Below are 20194 nucleotides of genomic sequence, written 5' to 3' on the forward strand. Positions count from 1 at the left end.
AAAGACACAGGGAGTTGGGATTTGTTTTTATTGGCTACACAACAGTCTTTGTCTGAGACGGAGATCATGTCAGTACCTCTTAGCGAAGTCTTTAAAGCAGAGGCGCAGTTTGTTGTGATGACGAAACAGCTTGGGGTCATCAGGAATGTCGGCGAGAAAGACCTGCGCCACCTCAAGGGGGCCCTGTTAGGGGAGACAAACAGTTACATATTAGCTGAGGAATTTCTGCCACTGCTCAAAACACTAACCCAGACTTAAAGCTCTGCTTTGATGTTATTATTATTCCAGGGGGACCAGCATTTCAATTATTTTATCACCTGGTTGACAGTGGTGCCCACACAGCCCTGGAGCACCATCTGAAGCATTTTAGAGTCTGCGGGGTCTTGGTTTGTGGCGAAAGCGAGCTCCTGAGTCTTCTTCTGCATATCTTCAATCGCCACCTCGATGGGGACAAGAATAATCTGGAAAGCCAAAGATGTAACAATGAACATACATCATAATGTCTACATTTATTTAAAATCTGATCCCTCCAGTAGAGACACCCACCTCCTCCTTGTGGATAACATTGATCCGTGTCTTGATGTAAGGGAAGGCGTGAGACGTTGTCAGGATGGTTTTGCGTTTGTACTGCTCGTGCAGGTCGCCGTGAGCGCGGCCGTCCAGAGTGAAGGGAGTGCAGTACATGAAGGTACGCAAGTTGTAGTTCTTGTCAAAGTAGGTGATTCTTTCCTTCAGCTCATATGTGTCAAAGTAGGGCTCGACATAGGTGATCTGCAGGTAAGCCTGAAAAAGTCATCAGTACAGTTAGACATTTTTAAAATATACACATTCTTTAAGCAACAAACATACACATCTCTTTACCTTGTTGGGATCGAGTTTGTTTTTGTCCACTGGGTTGGAGTCCTTGATAATTTCGACCACCTCATCCCCAAATTTCTCTGAGTAGAACTCCTGTGGGCCAGAGGCATTCACCTTTAGACATATGTTCCTCATAAATCATTAAAGACATCTTTATTAGCATCAGGAGGAGTTAACATGCCTCAAGTCTGTGCGATATCTCAGCTAACTTGGTGATCGATGGCTCCTTGTAGACAAATTCTTGCTCATCCAGATCTCCGAAGCGACAGCCATAGAAACCCACTCTGAAGTAGGTCCCAAACATTCGCTGAACACTAAAAACAAGACAGAAAACTTAAACGATTAAAGAGTGCAGAGCATGAGTGAATTAAAAGCAGCTGACACAGAGCTTACGTGTTAATAGTAGAAAAAAAAAATACTCCGTTTTAATTCATGGACTCATTATCTGACACTCCAAAGACTTGAAATGAAGATTTTTTTTCTTCACAAACTAAAATATTTAAATGACTGGCCTGTTTTTATTGAGGACTCAACAACTGTCATACAAACGTTAGCATGCTGTTTTTCCACTAGTACATAAATGCTGAATAAATGAATAGAAACACAAAAACAGGAGGAACAGCATTATGCGACACTGCAGAATAAACTCACCACGAGTGATGTGTTGTACAGAAATGTTAGCGAAATAGCTGTTTAACCATTAGAAAAAATACAGTAAAAAGTACTTGGTAACAGTGTGATAACAAAGTGTCAGTAACTAAGTAACTATGCAATTATATGCTAATTAGGGGTCATCATAGTAGGCAGCCATATGGAGGTGTTAACACAGCCTAAAATGTGAAATGTAAACTAGAAATCTATCTGAATAACCAGAGTTTATTTTTTCCCCCCAATCATGATCCATGGTTGTTATACTGCTGTTGTATTTATGTGTTATCCTATGAAACTTCTTTTAGTGAAAAGGTCTGGTTGATGTTTGGAAATTATATAGTTATTGGATGTGGATATTGGTGGGGCCAATGACTGTGTCCTTTCCTGAGGGCCACCCTTGTAAAAAGAGCCAACATGGCCACCGCCTACCACAGAGGATCATTTACTTTCTTCTCTCTCAACCGGCCACACCAGTGAGCCGCCTTTTCTTTGTAAACGTTTTCTCTTGTTTAGTTGTTTTGGGGCTGAAAGCTGTTTGTTTTTTTTTCTTTTAGTTAAAACAGCTGGTTTGTAAAATGCACACAGATTTTTTTCACCCTGACACTAATTTATATTCCTGTGTTTGCAACACCAGTGATGAAAAACAAAACAAAACAGCATTTACTCTTTGTTAACGCTTTGTTTCAGTGGCTGCTTTGGATTTGGGAAAACAGATGCTTTTCATGTTGTGGGAAAATACAAATTCATGCTCAGAAGTAGTTTTATTACAGCAGGACTGCAGCACAAATTAATTAATACTTGTCTTAATTCTACTCAACCAAGTGATAAAATAAGCTTTGCATCACTCACCAGTGGCCATGTTATTGACACAGGAGTGGAGAAGAAAACAAGCCAAGGGGAAGAAGAATAACATTGTCAACAACAACTGCTCAATGTTTTACTTTAAATTAGATGCTCTTAATGTCAGATTAGTTTGTTACCTCCCATCCTGAACTCTGGAAAAGATGAGAAAAGAAATAAAGCACATAAGAAGGGAATTAGGATAAAGATAATTAGCTAGAAACGAATTCCTTTGTGGATTGCTGGTGATTTCAGGATTAAGCTGTCAACTCACTTGGTTGTAGACTTTATTAAAGGCATCTTGTAGCTTCCCGTGGACAGTAGCCAGCTTTTTAAAGTCTCTGTTGGCTTCATGGATCGGGAGCAGAATCTTGTACACTTCATTAATGGCCTCATACATGCCGGCCTGCAGTTACAGCACAATTAAATAGAGATTTCAACACAAATCATGTTAATGCTGGAACCTTGTGCTGTTTGTCAGTGAATGTGAGTCATACCATATTAAAAGAAGCAGCTGCTTGCTCGAGAAGCCCCACCAGGCCAGACTCACTGAAATACTTCCCAGCACAAATGCCCTCCTCCTCTGGCGACAGAACGTCATCGGATACTGCCGACTCCTCTAATACGTTGGATGAAATATTCTGTAGTAAAAACAGACAAAACAGAATAGGAAAAAAGTTAACATCTGGTCATACACCCACATGTTTTATATGTCTTTTAAGTAAAAGTTTCATTTAGGCCTGAGTCACACAGGTCTAGACACCCATTAGTGAAGATCTAGTAACCACAGGTCGCAAGAGTCTCAAACCGGGTGGTGAATAGTTGCTGGAGGTTTCTGGCAGTCGCTGCAAATTCAATTGCTAAAACTCAACTCACACAAGTCCAGAGACCAGTCAGCCATCACCTGGCAACGACAGGTCATTTGGGAAAAATTTGAATTCTCTACCCAGTTAGTGACTGGTTGCTGGAGGATTCTGGCAGTTTCAGTTTCAAACTGGTCACAAAGAGGTATACAGTGCCTCAGTGAAAGATTACAGTTGCTTTGACTGTGAGCAGATAGTAGTTTGCATGGAAAACATCTCCTTGTCAGATAACTGCCAACTACTTTCCAAGCGGTAGTGAAACAGTGAAAACTGTAACACGCACCAGACAAGGAGACAAATTTTTGTGCCTTTTGAAACATGTTGGCTGCAGTGTTCAGGCAGGTATCGGGAGGTCACCGACTGTGACCGAGGCATTAGACTAAAATCATTGTGACCTAGCCAACTATTTGTAAGTAGAAAGATTTAAACAGCATACACATTGACCTGAAATGTGACGCAACCAATGGGCAGGTAGCGACAATCCTCCAGCATGTTGAGATACTCCGCTACCAGAGCTGCGCTGTGGACCAGACAGTGGGCTGCTTCAGCATGGTTCCCTCTCTCTGAGTGTTTCCCTGCCATGTTTTGAAGCCATGTTAAGCGCAAGTCAGGGGAGTTCTGGTAACCTTTAGCAATCCTGAAAAGAGAAAATGAGAAAACACTTTAGGTTTTATTTTATTTTTGATTTACAGCCACTCTGATGGTCATTCCAGTACCTGTACATTAGGTCGATAAGCATCTCTGGATCGTGCTGATGCTCCTTCATCTTCACAGTGTCAGTAAGAATCATGTGCAGGTTGAACACCAGATCCTGGACCTGCAGTTTCAAACATACATATACCAAATGAAAAAAAATGTCTTACCTGCTCCACCAGCTTACCCGTTCCACTAGCTTCAGCTCAAAAACTGTAAACAAGATGATGGTTGCTGTCCACCTGCTCTGGGAAAGGTGTGTCCCGCAGCTCTAAGTCCTCTTCGGCATATGTCAAGATTGTCTTGAGAGACCGACGAAGATGCTCTTCATTAAAGTTCTGCGATGTTCCCACCAGTGAGGACAGAGACATGGTGACCTGCATCTTTACTCGTGCAAAGTTCTACAAACAAAAACGTAGCCCAGTGTGACTTACAACATCAATAATAATAATAATGGATTCATTTATATAGCGCTTTTCGAGACCCTCAAAGCGCTTTACAATTCCACTATTCATTCACTCTCACATTCACACACTGAGCTAGAGTTGTAGCCACAGCTGCCCTGGGACAGACTGGGACAGACTGACAGAAGCGAGGCTGCCTTATCGCGCCATCACCAGTAGGTGAAATGTCTTGCCCAAGGACACAACAACCAAGACAGACAGAGCTGGGATCGAACCGGCAACTTCCCGGTTACAAGCTGAGCTTCCCAACCCCCTGAGCCACAGTCGCCCATTACAGTCTTGAATTACGGTATAGATGCATTTTGCTGACCTGTCCACAGTAATGAAAGAACATCAAAGTATTTCACAAATAATGCAACATCTTAACATACATTTCCAATCTCGAAGTTCTGTCTCATGAGCAGGTAAAGGGATGCCGAGGCGTGACTTCTGACAGAGCCGACACTGCTGCTGCAGTGACGCAGGAGACGCAGGCACAGGTCTGCACAAAGCTCCGTGTCCTCCTCAAACAGCATCTCTGGGAACTATACACAAAAACACACAGCGTCACTTCGTACAGTTCACCCCGCTGCCACCAGAAATGAAATATGGCCCACTTGCTTTACTTTTCAATACAAAAATGTAACACAGATGTCATCAATAAAAATGAGTAGGCAGAATAATGCCAAATAGGAGTAAAACTATTAATACCAAAACATTAATTATTTGTGTTAATTCATTAATTTGTGATTTTTTTTTTTGCTGGAAAGGACAATAAAAAAAAACAACTGAAAACTTGTGTAATTGCTAAAAACAAACTGCGCTTACTTTGAAAACCAGAGCTCTCTGTGTATTGAAGCAATGCTGCAGAAAGAGGGCGCTCTGGTTTCCTGCCATGCTGTGAAGAAGTACTCTCAGCACTCCACCTAAAACACTTTCTTTCAACTCTGATGCAACCACAGTCTGAAAGAAGACAGGCACACAACAAGCAAAGGATGTTTACATAGGAGGACAGCACTGTATGTCAACCACTGGAAAGGTGGTGTCTAAACAGATTTATTTAATTCTCATTGTTTTACCTTGACTATAATTTCCAGTGTGTCCAGTACTATGAGAGAGGCCTCAGTAGCTAGGTTTCCATCCACCACAGACTCCTGTTCCACCTCAGCCTTAGTCCTGAAAGGTGTCATTTTAGAATCATGTTACACAGAAACACACATTTGACATAAATTATAATCCAATATTTGTAAATTTCACAAGGTGAGCAGAAGAACCAAATCTATATGTCTGTAAAGCACATACTTGTCGACTCTGTCTGCATTTGTTCTCCAGTGAGTTACGTTCTTTTTCCACCTAACGTTCTCCTGGCTGCCATAAGGGCTCCTTTCTGTAAGAGTAAATTTCCTTAAGCACCACAAATATAAATCGCTTCAGACATGCACGACACAAGCCTATGTTTCTGTTGTGCTTCCCACCTCTGTGACGCCGAACCATCTCCTGACGGGCTCCGATTGTGCCCAGTATGGCTTCTTCAAGTCGTGCCTTCATATCCTGAGACTTTTTAAATGTCAGGCTATTGATCCGCTCCAAAGTCTTCTTCCCCTACAACGTCCACCAAACATCAGAGGACAAATAAATCATAAAAAGGTAGCATACAAATTAGGCAAGTTTACCCAGAAATTTCTCTGAGAGAGAAAAAAAGACTATATTAAAAGTGGATAAAAGGGAAAAAAACTGTGTAGAAAGCTGCTAAGAAATGGACTTTAGAAAGGCAAACAATTTAAAAACAAACACATAAAAATAGCCTTCTGTCCTATTGATAATTTATAGAGTAAACACAGCTAAATAGACTACTGTGTGATTTTGGAGTACTATGCAAACAGTAATGGAAAATACAGTAGTAACCCTGGATATGATGTCTGAAGTCCAAGTGCCTCAGTGTACAATGCATTATGTATAATGTATCATATCAAATATACTTTTCAGAGGCAGAAGTGAGGGCATTCTCAGCCAGCAGTAACTGACCAGCACAGATCTGTTACATGCTGCCACAGACATCATCATTTTTGCAGTAATGGTTAAATTAAATCAAATTTTTAAATAAGAGCTAATTAAACCATGAACATTAACTCACTGCCTTCATAAAAACCCCATCAAACAGGAGAAAAAGAAGGAAAATGGAATTTAATCAATATTTGCTCTGAACTAGATTTCTTTGAAAAAAATCAATTTAGAGGAATTTAGCATCTCCCTGAATGAACTGCAAATCTTGATGGTGCCCATTTATTATACCTTGTATTCAAAGCAGGACACACAGAGATGCAGCAGATCTAGCAAGCGGTTGATTTGCAGTACAGACAAATCTGACACCCAGCGCTCCAGGAGAGCTGCATCTGCATTCTTCAGCACCCACAGGAAACACACCAGCAGAGTCCTACTGCACTCGGCGGACAGAGAGCTGGACTGGCGCCCCGCCTGGTAACGACACACACACACACAGAAAATCGGTGCCAATCTTGTAATCCACTTGAGTATAGAACAAAATGGCTGTTTAGAGAAAGTTATAGCAAAGGACACAGAGCCACCTACAGGTGAAGAGGAGCAGTTGTTCTTTAGCTAAAGAACAACATGGAAAGAATGCAAATGATATTTAAATGGGTGAGTGTTGTGTGGTGTGACCGTCTGTCAAACTGAAGCAGCAGTCGCCCACACAGAGGCCACTCTGTGACCTGTCAGTCTGTAGGGCTCTGGGGAACACTATGACCCTTGCTGCTATCACTTACCACTGTGGGCAGTGCGAATGGGTTGGCTTTGGCATGCTGCAGAGGGGAGCCAGCGATTGCCATGGCAACAGACTGACTGATAGTGCTGCCACTGTCTGGGTCAGCATCGTCAGCGTGGGTGGATGCATGGCGGACCCGAGAAGGCGAGGAGTCTGCAAGGCAATAAGAAAAGCGCTCTCAGGTACAATAATACTGCAAATACAACAACATCTTCTCGAGCAGGTGGAAAACCATATTTATGGGCTGCTCTTATTGTTCTGCTGACCAGAGAAGTCATAGAGTTGATGTAGCGTCTCCATGACAATTGGGATGAGAGGCAGGTAGAGCTGAGCCATGTGGGCTCTGACTTGAGGGTCCCTGTAGCGAGGGTCTGCATCGTGGCTACACAGCAGGGAGTGAACGGCACTAATGGCCTTTTTATGAAGGAAAAAAACCCTGTGGGTGATAAACAAAATCATCATAATCTTTGCCATCTCTCATTTTATTTCACGTTAAAGTCTGAATCGATGTAAAGTCTTGATCAGCTTGTGAGCAGATACTAAAAACTCACCCTTCACCATCAGGGTCGAGGATGAGTGAGAGCTCAGACAGCAGCAGGCCGGACAGGAAGTGCTGCTGGCGAAAAGGGACGGAGAGCTCAAACATGGTGGCCACGCCCTGGTCTTGCACCATACTGGAAAATGCTGAGCTCTGTGGACACAAGGAGACATAGTTAAGATGACACAGAATTATAGAGAAATGACTTTAAGTGTGGCTGACATTAATGTTATGCAATGGTTTGTGTAGGAACACAGTAGAAGAGTTATTCTCGAATTTTTGATGACTGCAAATTTAAGACATCATTTGTTTATTAAGGAAAATAAACAGCTTTAGTTAGTGTTTGTAGTGTATTTGCTAATTTCATAATTTATGTTTGTATTTTTAAACCAAGAGGCACATTTTGACACCAGCGGTATTTCTGTTAAGAAACTCTAGCTATGATGCCCAGAACAGAAGAGTTGGAATTCAAGAAAAATCCTCCCAAAATGACACAATACAGTGTATTGCATTCTTTCCTTGGCTGACTCAAGGGCTGCAAAAAACATCCCCAAGGGCCATGACTGGAACTTTGAGGACACTGATGCTATGAGTATGCACTTATTACAGAGGGACATTAGCAACGTTTCAATTTATCCATTCTCTTTATGTAAAATTAATTTTTTCTTATAATTTGTCTATGACGGATAATGCGCTGTAGTACCTGTGATGTGGTGGAAGAAGTGGAAGGAGAGGGGGAGGCTGGGGGGCTCAGGATTGAGCACGGCAAGTTGAGGATCACATAGTGCTCATGGCTGCAGACAATACGAGTGAAGTCCATCCTCAGAGCATTCAGAGAGCTGGGATTCTGGGCCGTGTGCAACTTGTTGGCAATCTGTTTAACATGCAGTTACATAGAAGATACAATAATGTGTGTGGGAGTCTCTGAGCGTATCAGTTTACAGGAAAATAGGAAAAAGTGCAATGGGGACCTGTTTGTAGTAAGAGCGGATGAGGTTGAAGACAAAGCCCCGGTCCATGAGAGACAACAGGTCACTCAGGAAGAAAGCCAGACTGCTATTTAACCTCTCCACAAGCTCCACATCCTGGAAGGGGAAAATTCATGTGAGAGAAAGAGGAAGAGTCTTGGTTTACATTATATTAGGTTGTATATTAGGTTTGAATGAACCAGCAATGCTCAAGCTTTGTATAAAAGATAAGGGAGAAAAATAAAGCCACTATAGCTTTTGTTGGCCAGTGACCTAAATTGTTATCAAGAAATGAATTCAATTTCTAGAATATGGGGTAGCTCTCAGGATTTGGTACCTTGTGGTATCGGCTGGCAATGTCTGCACTGATGGCACACACAAGTGCAGCGATGTCATCCACAAAGCGGTCTGGAAACCGCTGACGCCTGGGAACATCCAGTTTTGAGGTCAGGAATAAGTGGTGGGCCATGCTCTTTGTCTGTAGGAGGGGATACATAAGAAAATGGTTTGCAGACCTTAAGTTTTGTTTTACTGCATTCTCTTTAGATTTTTACTACTTAGGAAGTGGTGTACAATTATTGCAATTTCAAAAAGGAATGCTTACCATCAGTTGGAAGAAAAACCAAGCTTGTTGCAGTGCCGCTTCCCTCACGGTGCTGGTGCTGACCACCCACTGTAAAGCCAGCTCCTCGTGGAGCAGCTAGACATGAACCAACAACAAGCTAGTTCAGTTTGGTCTAGTTAATTGTATTTGAGCTATCAAGATTAAAATAAACTGTTTCAATGCTATTAGGAATACTTCATAAACAGTAACTGCAGGTTATAAAGGTTTAGGAGTACGAACTGATAGTTCTTCACTCCAAAAAGATCTAAATTTTCAATTTTCACATTATTTCCATGTAGATCTGTGTTCAAATCGCATGATTGTTGATGGATGGTAATGACATTGGAAGTTGGTGAATGATATGATATCACAAATGTGTTAGTTTGTAACTTTTACAGTTAGTTAGATGCCAGTTTTACCTTCTTTGCAATCTGCCTTGGGGGAACTGAAAACAAAGCCACGCTGTCCAGAAAGGCAGACATGCGATTGCAGCTGCGGTCGTTTGCCTGACATGGAGTGATGGTGAGGTGAACACACACAGATGACGTGAAAATGGGTGAATGGAAATGGGTGGGTGGCCAGAGAACTTTCTATGAACTCCTAACAAGCCCCAGGCAGAACTTGTGCCTGTTAGGCAGCAGAGAGGATGTACAGGGAGTAGATAAAAAGGGGTGACAGGTGGGCTGAGGTGAGCGGAGAGAGAGCCAGACAGACACAGATGCAGTGGAGGTAAGAAATGACCCGCGAGAATTGATGAGAGGCAGTGCAGGATGGAGGTGGAGGAGGTAAAGGTGAGGATGAGGTGAAGGGATTTGGCACCTGCTTGAGCTCACAGCTGGAGTTGGGGTTCCGGCGTAGCACAGATCTGGAGCCCCCAGGGGCATAAGCAGAGTTTACCCAGGAGTGGGAGCGGTCAATGCCCTGCCATAAGCCACCAGAGACACACACAAAAACACACACAGAGTGTGGCAAGAGGCAAGAGCACAGTGAATTAAGAGAGGGTAATTACCACACAAAAGATTATTTAGAGAAGAAAATCAGGAACGAAATAAAAGGAGATAAAAGCAACAAAGAAAAGAAAGCTGGGGAGAGGAGAATAAAGGACTGAGGTACTGCATGAAGTAAAGGGATAGAGGCACAGAGAATTACTACATTGTTGTCTAAGCAGTGAGACAGACTGTTTGCACAGAGTTCTCAGTTAACCTGAGTTTATTGAATCAGCTGTGAAGAGTCCAAAAACTACGATTACAACAAAATAACAGAGTGATATTATCTAAACAGAAACTAGAAAATAAACAAGTGGTTTCATAAAGACAGAAAACACAGACCATGTTTTCTGTTAGCCAGACTGTAACAACATTCATATATTTTACTTAATGTAACTGAAATACTAGGGGAAAAAATGAGACACTAAGCAAATATAATAAATGTGAAAGTAAAGCAACAGCTGCCTATGATAAGTTTGACTGGTACACATTTCCTGCAAAACATAAGACCAACAAAGTGCAAAATATTTAATAACCCAACTTTAATCTCCTTTAAAAGGACTTGAGAGGTGCAGCATACCTTGCTCCCCATGATCCTTTGCACCTCCTCATCAGGAGAAACTGGTGTGCTAGCCAGGTCTGGGTTGGAGTTGCTAATGCTTTTGGAACGGGACAGGTGCAGACTGCTTGGCCGCGCTGTTGCCCTTGATAAGGTAGCGTACTGCATTGGCATCTCATAGGACTGGGTGCCTGCTACTCGGGGAGAAGGAAAGGACATAGAAGTTAGCAAATAAAACAATTAAAAAAAAAAAAAACCCTGGCACTTTATGGTCTAACGAAAACCATTTTTGTTCTTTCAACTGTAAATAAAGGTTTTACAGTTAAGCCCGGTGACTCACCATTCGGTGGCAGAGTAGGCTCGGCAGTGGGCAGGCGGAAGCAGTAATGGATGTAAGATGCCAGCAGATTGTTGCGGCCATGTTGATCTTGGTTCCCTTCCAGGTTTTTGTGGATCTGATTGACCAACAGAGCCATGGCTTCGAAAGCAGCCCGACCCAGGTTCACTGCAGGTAAATTCAAAGTGAGTGCTTTAAAACAACAACAACAACAACAACAACAACAACAAAGGTAATGCTTGCCCTAAAGGTAACCACAAGTTAACGCATTTATTATCAGGTGCTAAACTGAATCTAGAATATCTGTTCTTCTGTTGTGTGTGTTAATGAAATAAATTCCTCAATGTAAAGCAAATTAAACAGTTTTGTTTTTCATATCTTCAACAAAAAAATAATTATCAATAATCATCATATTAATATATCTCTATGAGAGTTATTACAATCACTCAAAAAAAATGAGAATTTGCATTTTTGCCTAGTTTGCATAGAAAGTAGTGTTGTGATGTGATGAAAGAAGATAGATACATATTGAAAATTATGCTTGCTGCCTGTAAAAAGGCAATTACAAGAAAATGGAACAAGATAGACCCACCATCACAGGACGAATGGATCAAAATTATAGATGAAATACAAACCATGGAACAATTGACCTATAGAATAAGGACTCAGGAAGATCAATACCATAAAAAGTGGGAGAAATGGACTGAGTATATAAACCCAACAGGATAAAGACCAACACATTGATAATGAGAAATGATCAAACTGTAGAAACAAGGAGATCCAACATGTTTTTTTTTGTTATCCTACTTGTTGTATTTATCTTTTTGTTGTTGTTGTTGCTTTGTTGTTTTGTTTTGTTGTTACCCCCCTACCCTCCCTGTATAATGTTTAAAGAAAAACAATAAAAAGAAAGTTAAAAAAAAAAGAAAAAAGAAAGAAGTGTTGACAGCCTTCTCACCAATCTGGCCTGCAATGACTGGAGGGTAGACAATGAGCTGAATGAGTTTGTTAAGCAGCTGATGCAAGAACCTGACACAGGTATCCAGCACAGCCCCTCTCAGTGCAGCCATGCTGGCCTTCAGCTCCCCTTCCATGTTTGCCTCAGTTATGATGACGTCCTTCAGGCGGAAAGGAAAGGAGTACTCCTCCAGAACATACACTAACGTGAAAAACTTATCCAGGTGAGGGTCCTAGAAGCACACATGCACAATGAATGATAAGTAACAGCTGATGTTGGTGAACTTTGATTTGGCAGAACACCTGAAATTCTAGAAGAGCAGGGTGATCCAGGGTGTGTGTGACCTTCCTTTTCTAAAGTGACATGAAACTGCATTTCCCGATGACCTGCATATATGTGAGCCTACAGGAGCCAAGCAGACTGTGACGTACATCAAACAATAAAATAAATTTCAAGTTTCTCCACTCTGAGCAACATTAATGTGCACCACACTTCTTTTTTTTTTCCCAGTTTACGCCGATTTACTTTGATATTATCTAAAGCCAACAAAATGATTGTTTTAGACATTAAACTAAACTAGTTTCTATAGACATATGCCAGTTACATCTATGACATTTGTATATTAATTTAAATAAATGTGAATGCCAGACAGGATGGAAATACATTAAAAGTGAAATTATACTGTTTGAGGAAAACACTGATGTTTTACATGATGAAATATGTTTATACGTTTATAGATGTGAAAGACTAACACAAATCTAGTTTTTGATCTAAAAGACAGCCCATGCCCTCAAATGTGAAACTCAGTTTGCTTCGTATGTACTTCCAGGCACAGACTTTAACTAAAGATGCACCCAGTGCAATTTTCTTGGTTTATTTCGATTTTTTTCTTAATGCTACCTACTGATAACGATTTTTACCTATTCTGATTTTCTTGGAGCTATTATTGACAGCTTATAGAAATAAAAACCAGCCTTTCTTCAATGCAAAATATTATTTTCATAATAAAAGAAATGATTGAACTTTAGAAGTTCCACCAAACTTTAGTAAGTTACAGGATCTTCTCTAATTTAAACAAGTGAAAATAAAGTGTTCTGCTACTGGAACAAGGCACAAATAATTAACTGAAAATAAGTTGTTGTACATCCACCTTTACCCGACGTATTTCACCTTACCAAACAAAAGCAGGTGCAACAACACAAATGTATCTACTTACATCACTTTCTAGTCTAATTATAGCTTCACCAGATAACAGGACATCGACCCTCATGTGTTTTCACTTGTCTCCATAATTTTCCTCGTATCTGCTTTGATCCGTTCACTGCTCGTGAAGCTGCTGGCTTGTGGCTGGTTCTAAATTCTGGATAGTGTTATATTTAGCAACTGCCTTTATTAGCTTCTTTCAAAACTCCATATTCAGCTGGGTGAGGGTGATTTAAATGTCTCATTAGATTTGTTATTAAGAATGTTTTCATGGTGGGCCCTCTGTGGTTTACTTTAGTGAACTTTGTGTCTTCACTTGCAGACAGGAGCCTCTACGCTAACAAAATGTTACTGCGTAGTTGTGAGCGCATGACTATTTGCCTGTGCTACTGAGTACGTTTTTGTGCGTGCACGGAAAGGACCAGCTTGTAATTAGGTACGTGAGACTGACTGTCACCAGTCCAGGACAAGGACAGGTGCATGTCTTTTAACTTTAACCACTAAAAGTAACTGCTATGTTCCCATTTCTGTAGACTAACATTTCTATAGCTTCCACCGATGTATCGCAAATTGAGCAGCCCGAAAGTGAGCTCCTTAAAGACCAGGGAGTATTATTTTTTTGTTGTATAGTAGTAACACTAAAGAACATTTAAGATAATTCAACGCTTTTTAAGGTATTTTTGATGGCAGATCTATAAGAATTATAAAAAAATTTAAGGACCCACAGCCACGCTATAATAGCAAATTGGGTCTTTACACGTGGGAGGAATAAGAAAGAGCAATAAGTGTAAGAAGCGTATTTGTGTACCTGAGTGTGGACTGAGGAGGCCGCTTTCACTTCGACATTGAACACACCTTTGTGATTATCCACCCACTTCATGCCTGGGAGCTGAACCTGCCGGAGAGTGACACCCAACTCATTTAACACTCAGGCACACCACAAAGGAATAGGTGCTGGAAGAAGAACCAATGTTCACACAATCTCTTCAAACACACTCACGTCAGGGGTGAGCACCGAGTAGCTAGCCGGGGGCTTTTCCACAGAGACAGGCAGACTGAAAGAGCCAGTGCGTAGTCTGCCATGTTGCATCAGAGGGATCCACTGCAAGCAGAAAGAAAGACACGCGATCTCTAACAGATGGCAAGACAACAGATAGAACTATTGAACAAGTGAGTGTGTGGGTGAAAGTATTCAAGGAGAGCCAGCTGAAGGAGTACACTCACCGTGTAGCCCACAGGAGTCTCCAGAGGAGTGTTCTGTTTGGGCTGGCAGCTGATGTGGTAAAAGGTGAACAACAGGTGGTGGTTGTCTGTCAGATTGGCAGGAATCTTCATCTTCATCTCCTCATAGAACTCAGGAGACCTTATGAGAAAGAGTTAAACAAGACATTTAGGAAAGAAAGAAAAGTTGGACAGACTTGAGCAGAGGCTTAACAGGTGAGGGAACCTTACTTGTTATGGTAAATGACAGGAGAGTATGCCTCTTTCATGAATTCTGCACAGCTCGATTTTCCAAAGATGACCTGTTTTTAAAAAAAGCAGCGAATAAATGCAGTTTTCCATAACCAATAAGACATTCACAATGAACACCACAACTGTTTCAAACCCCAAACTGAGAACAGTTCACTCTGGAAAATGTTTTTTTTCAAAGGTTTGAAAACTTTTCACTCATAAATGAAAGAAAGAGTGAATTTCAACCAGTTACACTGGTTGAGTATTTTGAGTAGTTTCTATGTTACTGTAACTGTGTCAGCAGCAGCCATGTTACATAACAAGCAATCCTTTTCTACCCTGCAGCTCTACATGGGATTGCTGTTATGGGATATGCAAAAGAAATATCCTGGGTGGAGTGCCACTTATAGTAAACACTATATAGTGTGCATTGTCCATGTTATACTAAATAAACCAAAAGAAAAGAAAATCAGAGTGATAACATGAAAGATATGCTGCAGGTCATGCATAACTAAATTCTCCTTCCTTTGCTGCTCACAAATATGTTCCTTTGAAGTTCCCGCTACTGAAAAAGACATCATATAGTATTTCACTGCCTTAAGCTTTTCTTTGTGGCTGGGATTTCATTTGCCAGAGAACATCGCGGTCATGTTGCTTCATTATCCCCGAGTGTAACTCACCGCTAAGGCTTGACTGGGGTCCTCTCCTGCCATGAACTGTACTTTCACAGCAATGTTCCTCACTGAGCCCTGACGGCTGCTGAAGTTCAGACTTTGTGGGTAAACATAGAGCAGGTTCCTTAGAGCCAAAATAGGCAGAGAGAGAAAGAGAGAAAAATACAAGAATTTTAAAAGGCTGCATACCCATGAAGGGAACACTTAATTCCTGTTATGATGTCAGCATGTGGCAATAAGATCACACCCCATTTATATTAAATATTTCCCACAACCTACAATATATAACAATCTTATTCTCAGAAAAGACAAGATCATGCGTGCGCACATAACGGGAGTGTGACCCGAACCTGGCCTCACTTGATGAAAGTCACCTTAACTCCCATCCAAGTTAAACATTAGAGGTAACTCCTGTACATATTTGAAAGCTGACTTTAGCCACTTGTATAAAGGCACTGACACACCACACAATCACATGTGATTGATTGACATAACAATCACCCAAACTTCGTGCACAGAATATAATACATGTGAAAATTTTCTTCGTTTAAAAAAAAGCTACATATATTGCTATGCATGATGCACATGTTTGTGACCTAAATGACAAAATTAGTATCGCTACAGTCAAACCTCAAGGGAGGGTCACTGAGGCAAAGGCCATGGACAAGACCTGTGATCAGGCCAAAACCGAGCTAATGTTTTACCCTGCTATCGCACGTAGCCATGCACACATGCAATATAAGGTGGAGCAGCCACCCTCCATTCATCGCTGAGGGGCTGATGACACTGCTATGACAGACAAGTGCCTGTTTATGGCTTTCATTTTTGACTCATACATTAAAAAAAAAAGCTTTATTCTGCACAGGCGCTATTGCTGAAAGATAAATCAGAAATATCTTTTGAATAGCTGAAAGAACTGAGGAAACAACATTTATTATCACAATGATCTGGAGCCTGTGCTTGCTTTTTGTGGCTGGAGCAGTGCACGCAAGCCCGGTCAGGAAGACCAGCAAGACGGAATACAAGGTGGCACCGCAAGAAGAAGTCAATGTGCTCATGTTTGGTGTCTTACAGTTTGGCGAATCCCTAAACTATGCTTATGAAACCACTGAGGCAAAGATAGCGAGAATCAGTCGGTCTTTGAAGAACACTGAGAGAACTCTCCAAAAGCTGGGGAAACAGACTGAGCAGGCTGCAGAGGTGGAGAAACAGATCAAAGAAGTGATACAGCTGCTACAGGTAAGAAGACATGGAAATATGTAAACAACAGATCCCCCAGGTGAAGGTGAAAGGCTGTGGTATTTGGGGAGAGATAATGTCTCAGAATTACAATCAAGGTTCAATCTCAGTACAGCATACGGGAGCAAACTTGAGGCAGAGTATATAAGTCGCCATCAGATTGAGGTGGAGACACAGAGAGGGAGAGAGAAAATGCAGCTTTTTGGTGACTTGTGAAAGCAAAACATTTTCTTTAAAATGCCTACATGAATCCTGTATTGCTGTTATTATGTGGGCACTCACAGCCAAGACAATCATATTACTATTATTCACTTCATTTGCCTGCTGTATAAGGTTAAACCATACTCTAATATCCAAGACAAGAGCAAGCAAAATGAGTGTGAAAGCTACATGTAAGACTCTGGGGAAAGCAGCTGCCAGCTGCACTGGGGCTTTTGTTGGGGGAAGAGAATAATATAGGCACATCCTCTTTTGATAGGCCCAGATGGCCCAGCAACATGCTCAGACCACAAAGACTAAAGAATGGCTGACCAGCCTGGAGAAGGAAGAGCAGCAGCTGAGGACAAAAGTGAACCGGTTGGAGATGTACCTCAGCAACTCTGTACCTCCAAGCATCAAGGAGCTGCAGGTAACAGAAAGCTGTACTCAAAATAGTTACAGTTCAGCATGAATTCTAACACTCCATCACTCCATAGTTGCTTTTGCTGGTTATTGCTTCATATTTGAACACTAGTCATCTAATCACTGACAGGTTATTTTAACTTTACTTCTGTTTGTAGGAGAGAGCAGAGGAGCACGACAAAGTCTTGCGAGGCTTACAGCTTTTGACTGAGCTCCAAAAAGAGGATATTGAGAGTCAGAATGAGCAGCTTGCCAAACTGCAGAAGATGGTAAATAACTTGTTCAAACTATCTGATGTTCTTGATAAACTTTCCATGTTTTTATTTCATTAAATTTACTACTTTGCTTCCCTCTTCCAGAGTGAAGTGCTGACATGATCCAGATCTTAACTCCATAAACTCACTGCACTCCCTTCCAACCTTGCTATGGATGCTATAGATCAACTGCACTGGCAGAAAATATATATTTTGGGTCCTTCATAATTACATCCTTGTTATCGTGCCTGTAATCTATATTTTGTGCATTATTTTTGTGTCTTTACATCAGTTTGCTTTGTAAATTTGCTTTTTAAAATAAGCTGTTAAATTATTAAAGATTGTGTTTGGTGAACCAGTATTATATGTATACGCTGTACATAGAATAAAAACAATTTGTTTGTTTTTTGTATTTTTATGCTTATATTCTACATGAAAATAACATTAGTAAAAAAAAATTTCAGATTAAAAAAAATGCTGGAAAAATGTCTCTTTTTCTCCTTTAACTATTGACTTAAAGGTTGAAGAATATCAGACTCTGTCAAAAATCAATAATCAAATAGACACAAGAGGCCCAGACTAGGTCAATATATATTTGCTTAATAGGTAAACTTACTATAAAGAAAACATACACAGTGTGTTCTTATGTGTGTGCCTTTGTAAGATGAACGCTCACCTATAGGTAGTGTGCGGTGTGTATACTTGGCGGGCGGGGAACTCCAGCACCTCTTTGGTTGGTCGAACACGCAGGTCTGGATATGGCTTCACATGAAGCAGCTCTGGTGAGAGGCAGTAATGAGGCAAGTCTGGAGCTGGAGAGATATCGATCTTCAACTGGGCTGAGAGGCAAAGCAGGTCGGGGATTAAAACAGAGACATATAAACAGTGCATCTAAAATCACCCATGAAGCTTTGGGTGAACCTTTCCTAGACAACAGGAACGTGTTGGGTTTACCTGTGACAGGCCTCAGGCGGCGCAGAACAGAGGACGGTCTGCGCATATCTGCAAGATACTTGTAAAGGTCTTCATCGCTCAGCCTATCCCCCTCCTTGGTAAACAAAAGAGCAGAGTGTGTTCTCTATAAAACTGTTTAAATTTTATTTGAAAAGCATTTTTGATCATCCCTCTTATATGGATTTTTTTAATATATATATTTAGGACAGGTCAGCAAGAGCCAGTAAAACATCTGCAAGAGCCAGTATTGGCTTGCCAAAGACGACAGTAAATATTGCAGCCACTTTGTTCAGTTCAGTCTTACCCTAAAAGTGGACACTGGGGAGGGAGTTAAATGCAGTCAGGTTTAGAAGAATGACCAGAGCACTGACAATTTAAGTGCACTGCCATGATTAAGAGGGTGTGTTAGAAACATGTTGCAGTGAGAGGAGTATGTCACATAGCGGACACACTCACGGGTTTTGCTTCATTTGTCTCTACTAAAAAGAGTAAAAACAGGCTGCAGTTTTTCACTTTTATAAAAACTAACATTTTTGAGGGAAAGGCTTTTTGACAATTGACTTCACACCACATTCATGGATTTTACTAGGATAACATATAGCATATAAGTGGCCTGAAAAACAGGGTTGCCTTCAGGTTATGGTGACAAGTGTCCCATCGTTTGAAAGAAATGCACTCTTGATTCACAGTTACATAAAAAGGGATATCTGCATAGACTGTGCTTTCACAACAATTCACTGATAACTATGGTGCAACAGCTCAGAGAGCATAATCTTTTTTTTAAAAGATTAATAATTAAATGGACAGTATTGCCCCAAGGCTAGCAGAAAAAGTAGTTTTAAAGCACTGGGGCTATTTATTTATTATTTATTTATTCCCATGTCTTTTATTAGATACTGTTAATTTCATACTATTAATTCTATTTATATAGCAGCAATTCACAAGACAATAACTTTCTCTGGACACTTGACATTATTTAAAGTAACAATGTGGCAATAATATATAGAGAATTCCACTGATTACCTTTAAACAAGTGCTTGTTGACAGTAGAAAGAAAAATGAAACTCTACTTTTTATGCAGTTATTTATTATGTCTCACCTTTTGTTTCTATAGTGATATTCAACTACCCCATTAAAATAATGGGTAGTTTACCTCACTGTAAGGACAGATCTACACATGTGCACTACTAAATACCTGCTTGAAGAAGTTGGTAACGGTGAGTGTTGCAGGACGGAAAGTGGCAAAGTTACACATGTCATCACCGATGCTCATCCGCTCGAACCCCTTCTTCTTTCTCTCGTTCCACGTTCCATGACCTTTTCGCTCTAGCAGTGACCCAAAGGTGTGTATTATAGGGACAGGAGACATTTGTTACTGTAATTAGGCAAATGGTCTGCATACAGTGATCAGCCACAACATTAACACCAGCTGCCTGATATTGTGTAGGTCCATTCCAGGTGCTAAAACAACTCTGACCCGGAAACACGACCTCTGATTGTGTCCTGTGGTTTCTGAATCCAGGAAGTTAGCAGTGGACCCTGTGAGATTTGGAGTGTGGGGCCTTTGGACCAGTGACGATGCATTCCACATATGCACAGTGCAGAAACTAGGGCAATATTTTGGGATTTTTGAGTTCCTCAAGCAATTCCCGAGCATTTTTTCTTTTGTAAGGCACACTGGCAAGCTGCGAGACGTTGCTGACATTGCAACAGTGTT

The 20194-nt window shown here is 41.0% G+C and overlaps 2 protein-coding genes across 5 annotated transcripts in view; one reads left to right on the top strand and one right to left on the bottom strand.

The window, feature by feature from the left end:
• The window catches only part of dock6 (dedicator of cytokinesis 6), a 41368-nt gene that overhangs the window by 2159 nt on the left and 19015 nt on the right, over positions 1 to 20194 (bottom strand). For 2 of the 4 annotated variants that reach the window (XM_084925592.1, XM_084925593.1), the window contains exons 12-47: positions 19673 to 19803; positions 18478 to 18571; positions 18200 to 18362; positions 15416 to 15533; positions 14736 to 14806; positions 14508 to 14646; positions 14284 to 14385; positions 14092 to 14178; positions 12081 to 12312; positions 11126 to 11290; positions 10807 to 10979; positions 10060 to 10161; positions 9241 to 9336; positions 8974 to 9114; positions 8640 to 8753; positions 8372 to 8542; positions 7682 to 7821; positions 7397 to 7566; positions 7132 to 7283; positions 6641 to 6823; positions 5824 to 5950; positions 5651 to 5735; positions 5428 to 5524; positions 5177 to 5311; positions 4741 to 4893; positions 4148 to 4306; positions 3929 to 4029; positions 3657 to 3849; positions 2847 to 2990; positions 2624 to 2755; positions 2490 to 2504; positions 1040 to 1165; positions 862 to 951; positions 547 to 783; positions 318 to 461; positions 77 to 183 (exon numbers count right to left, since the gene is read on the bottom strand). In XM_084925592.1, the coding sequence (XP_084781718.1) occupies positions 77 to 183; positions 318 to 461; positions 547 to 783; positions 862 to 951; positions 1040 to 1165; positions 2490 to 2504; positions 2624 to 2755; positions 2847 to 2990; positions 3657 to 3849; positions 3929 to 4029; positions 4148 to 4306; positions 4741 to 4893; positions 5177 to 5311; positions 5428 to 5524; positions 5651 to 5735; positions 5824 to 5950; positions 6641 to 6823; positions 7132 to 7283; positions 7397 to 7566; positions 7682 to 7821; positions 8372 to 8542; positions 8640 to 8753; positions 8974 to 9114; positions 9241 to 9336; positions 10060 to 10161; positions 10807 to 10979; positions 11126 to 11290; positions 12081 to 12312; positions 14092 to 14178; positions 14284 to 14385; positions 14508 to 14646; positions 14736 to 14806; positions 15416 to 15533; positions 18200 to 18362; positions 18478 to 18571; positions 19673 to 19803 (4789 nt within the window). Of the gene's footprint in view, positions 1 to 76; positions 184 to 317; positions 462 to 546; positions 784 to 861; positions 952 to 1039; positions 1166 to 2489; positions 2505 to 2623; positions 2756 to 2846; positions 2991 to 3656; positions 3850 to 3928; positions 4030 to 4147; positions 4307 to 4740; positions 4894 to 5176; positions 5312 to 5427; positions 5525 to 5650; positions 5736 to 5823; positions 5951 to 6640; positions 6824 to 7131; positions 7284 to 7396; positions 7567 to 7681; positions 7822 to 8371; positions 8543 to 8639; positions 8754 to 8973; positions 9115 to 9240; positions 9337 to 9659; positions 9747 to 10059; positions 10162 to 10806; positions 10980 to 11125; positions 11291 to 12080; positions 12313 to 14091; positions 14179 to 14283; positions 14386 to 14507; positions 14647 to 14735; positions 14807 to 15415; positions 15534 to 18199; positions 18363 to 18477; positions 18572 to 19672; positions 19804 to 20194 lie in introns of all 4 variants that reach the window. The other 2 variants (XM_084925594.1, XM_084925591.1) reach the window with 2 other exon arrangements.
• Positions 16191 to 17889, top strand: angptl8 (angiopoietin like 8). The gene is made up of 4 exons (XM_084925612.1): positions 16191 to 16648; positions 17127 to 17276; positions 17428 to 17538; positions 17629 to 17889. The coding sequence occupies exons 1-4, from the start codon at positions 16352 to 16354 to the stop codon at positions 17644 to 17646; spliced, it is 576 nt and encodes a 191-aa protein (XP_084781738.1). The 5' UTR covers positions 16191 to 16351; the 3' UTR covers positions 17647 to 17889.

The sequence above is a fragment of the Perissodus microlepis genome, chromosome 4 (assembly GCF_051167445.1).
Source record: "Perissodus microlepis isolate ML-2025 ecotype Zambia chromosome 4, ASM5116744v1, whole genome shotgun sequence".
NCBI classification, from domain to species: Eukaryota; Metazoa; Chordata; class Actinopteri; order Cichliformes; family Cichlidae; genus Perissodus; species Perissodus microlepis.

Coding starts and splice junctions, on each gene's coding strand:
- angptl8 (XM_084925612.1), top strand. CDS start 16,352: ATGATCTGGAGCCTGTGCTTGCTTTTTGTGGCTGGAGCAGTGCACGCA. Junction 16,649..17,126: donor AAGTGATACAGCTGCTACAG/GTAAGAAGACAT, acceptor CTCTTTTGATAG/GCCCAGATGGCCCAGCAACA. Junction 17,277..17,427: donor CAAGCATCAAGGAGCTGCAG/GTAACAGAAAGC, acceptor TTCTGTTTGTAG/GAGAGAGCAGAGGAGCACGA.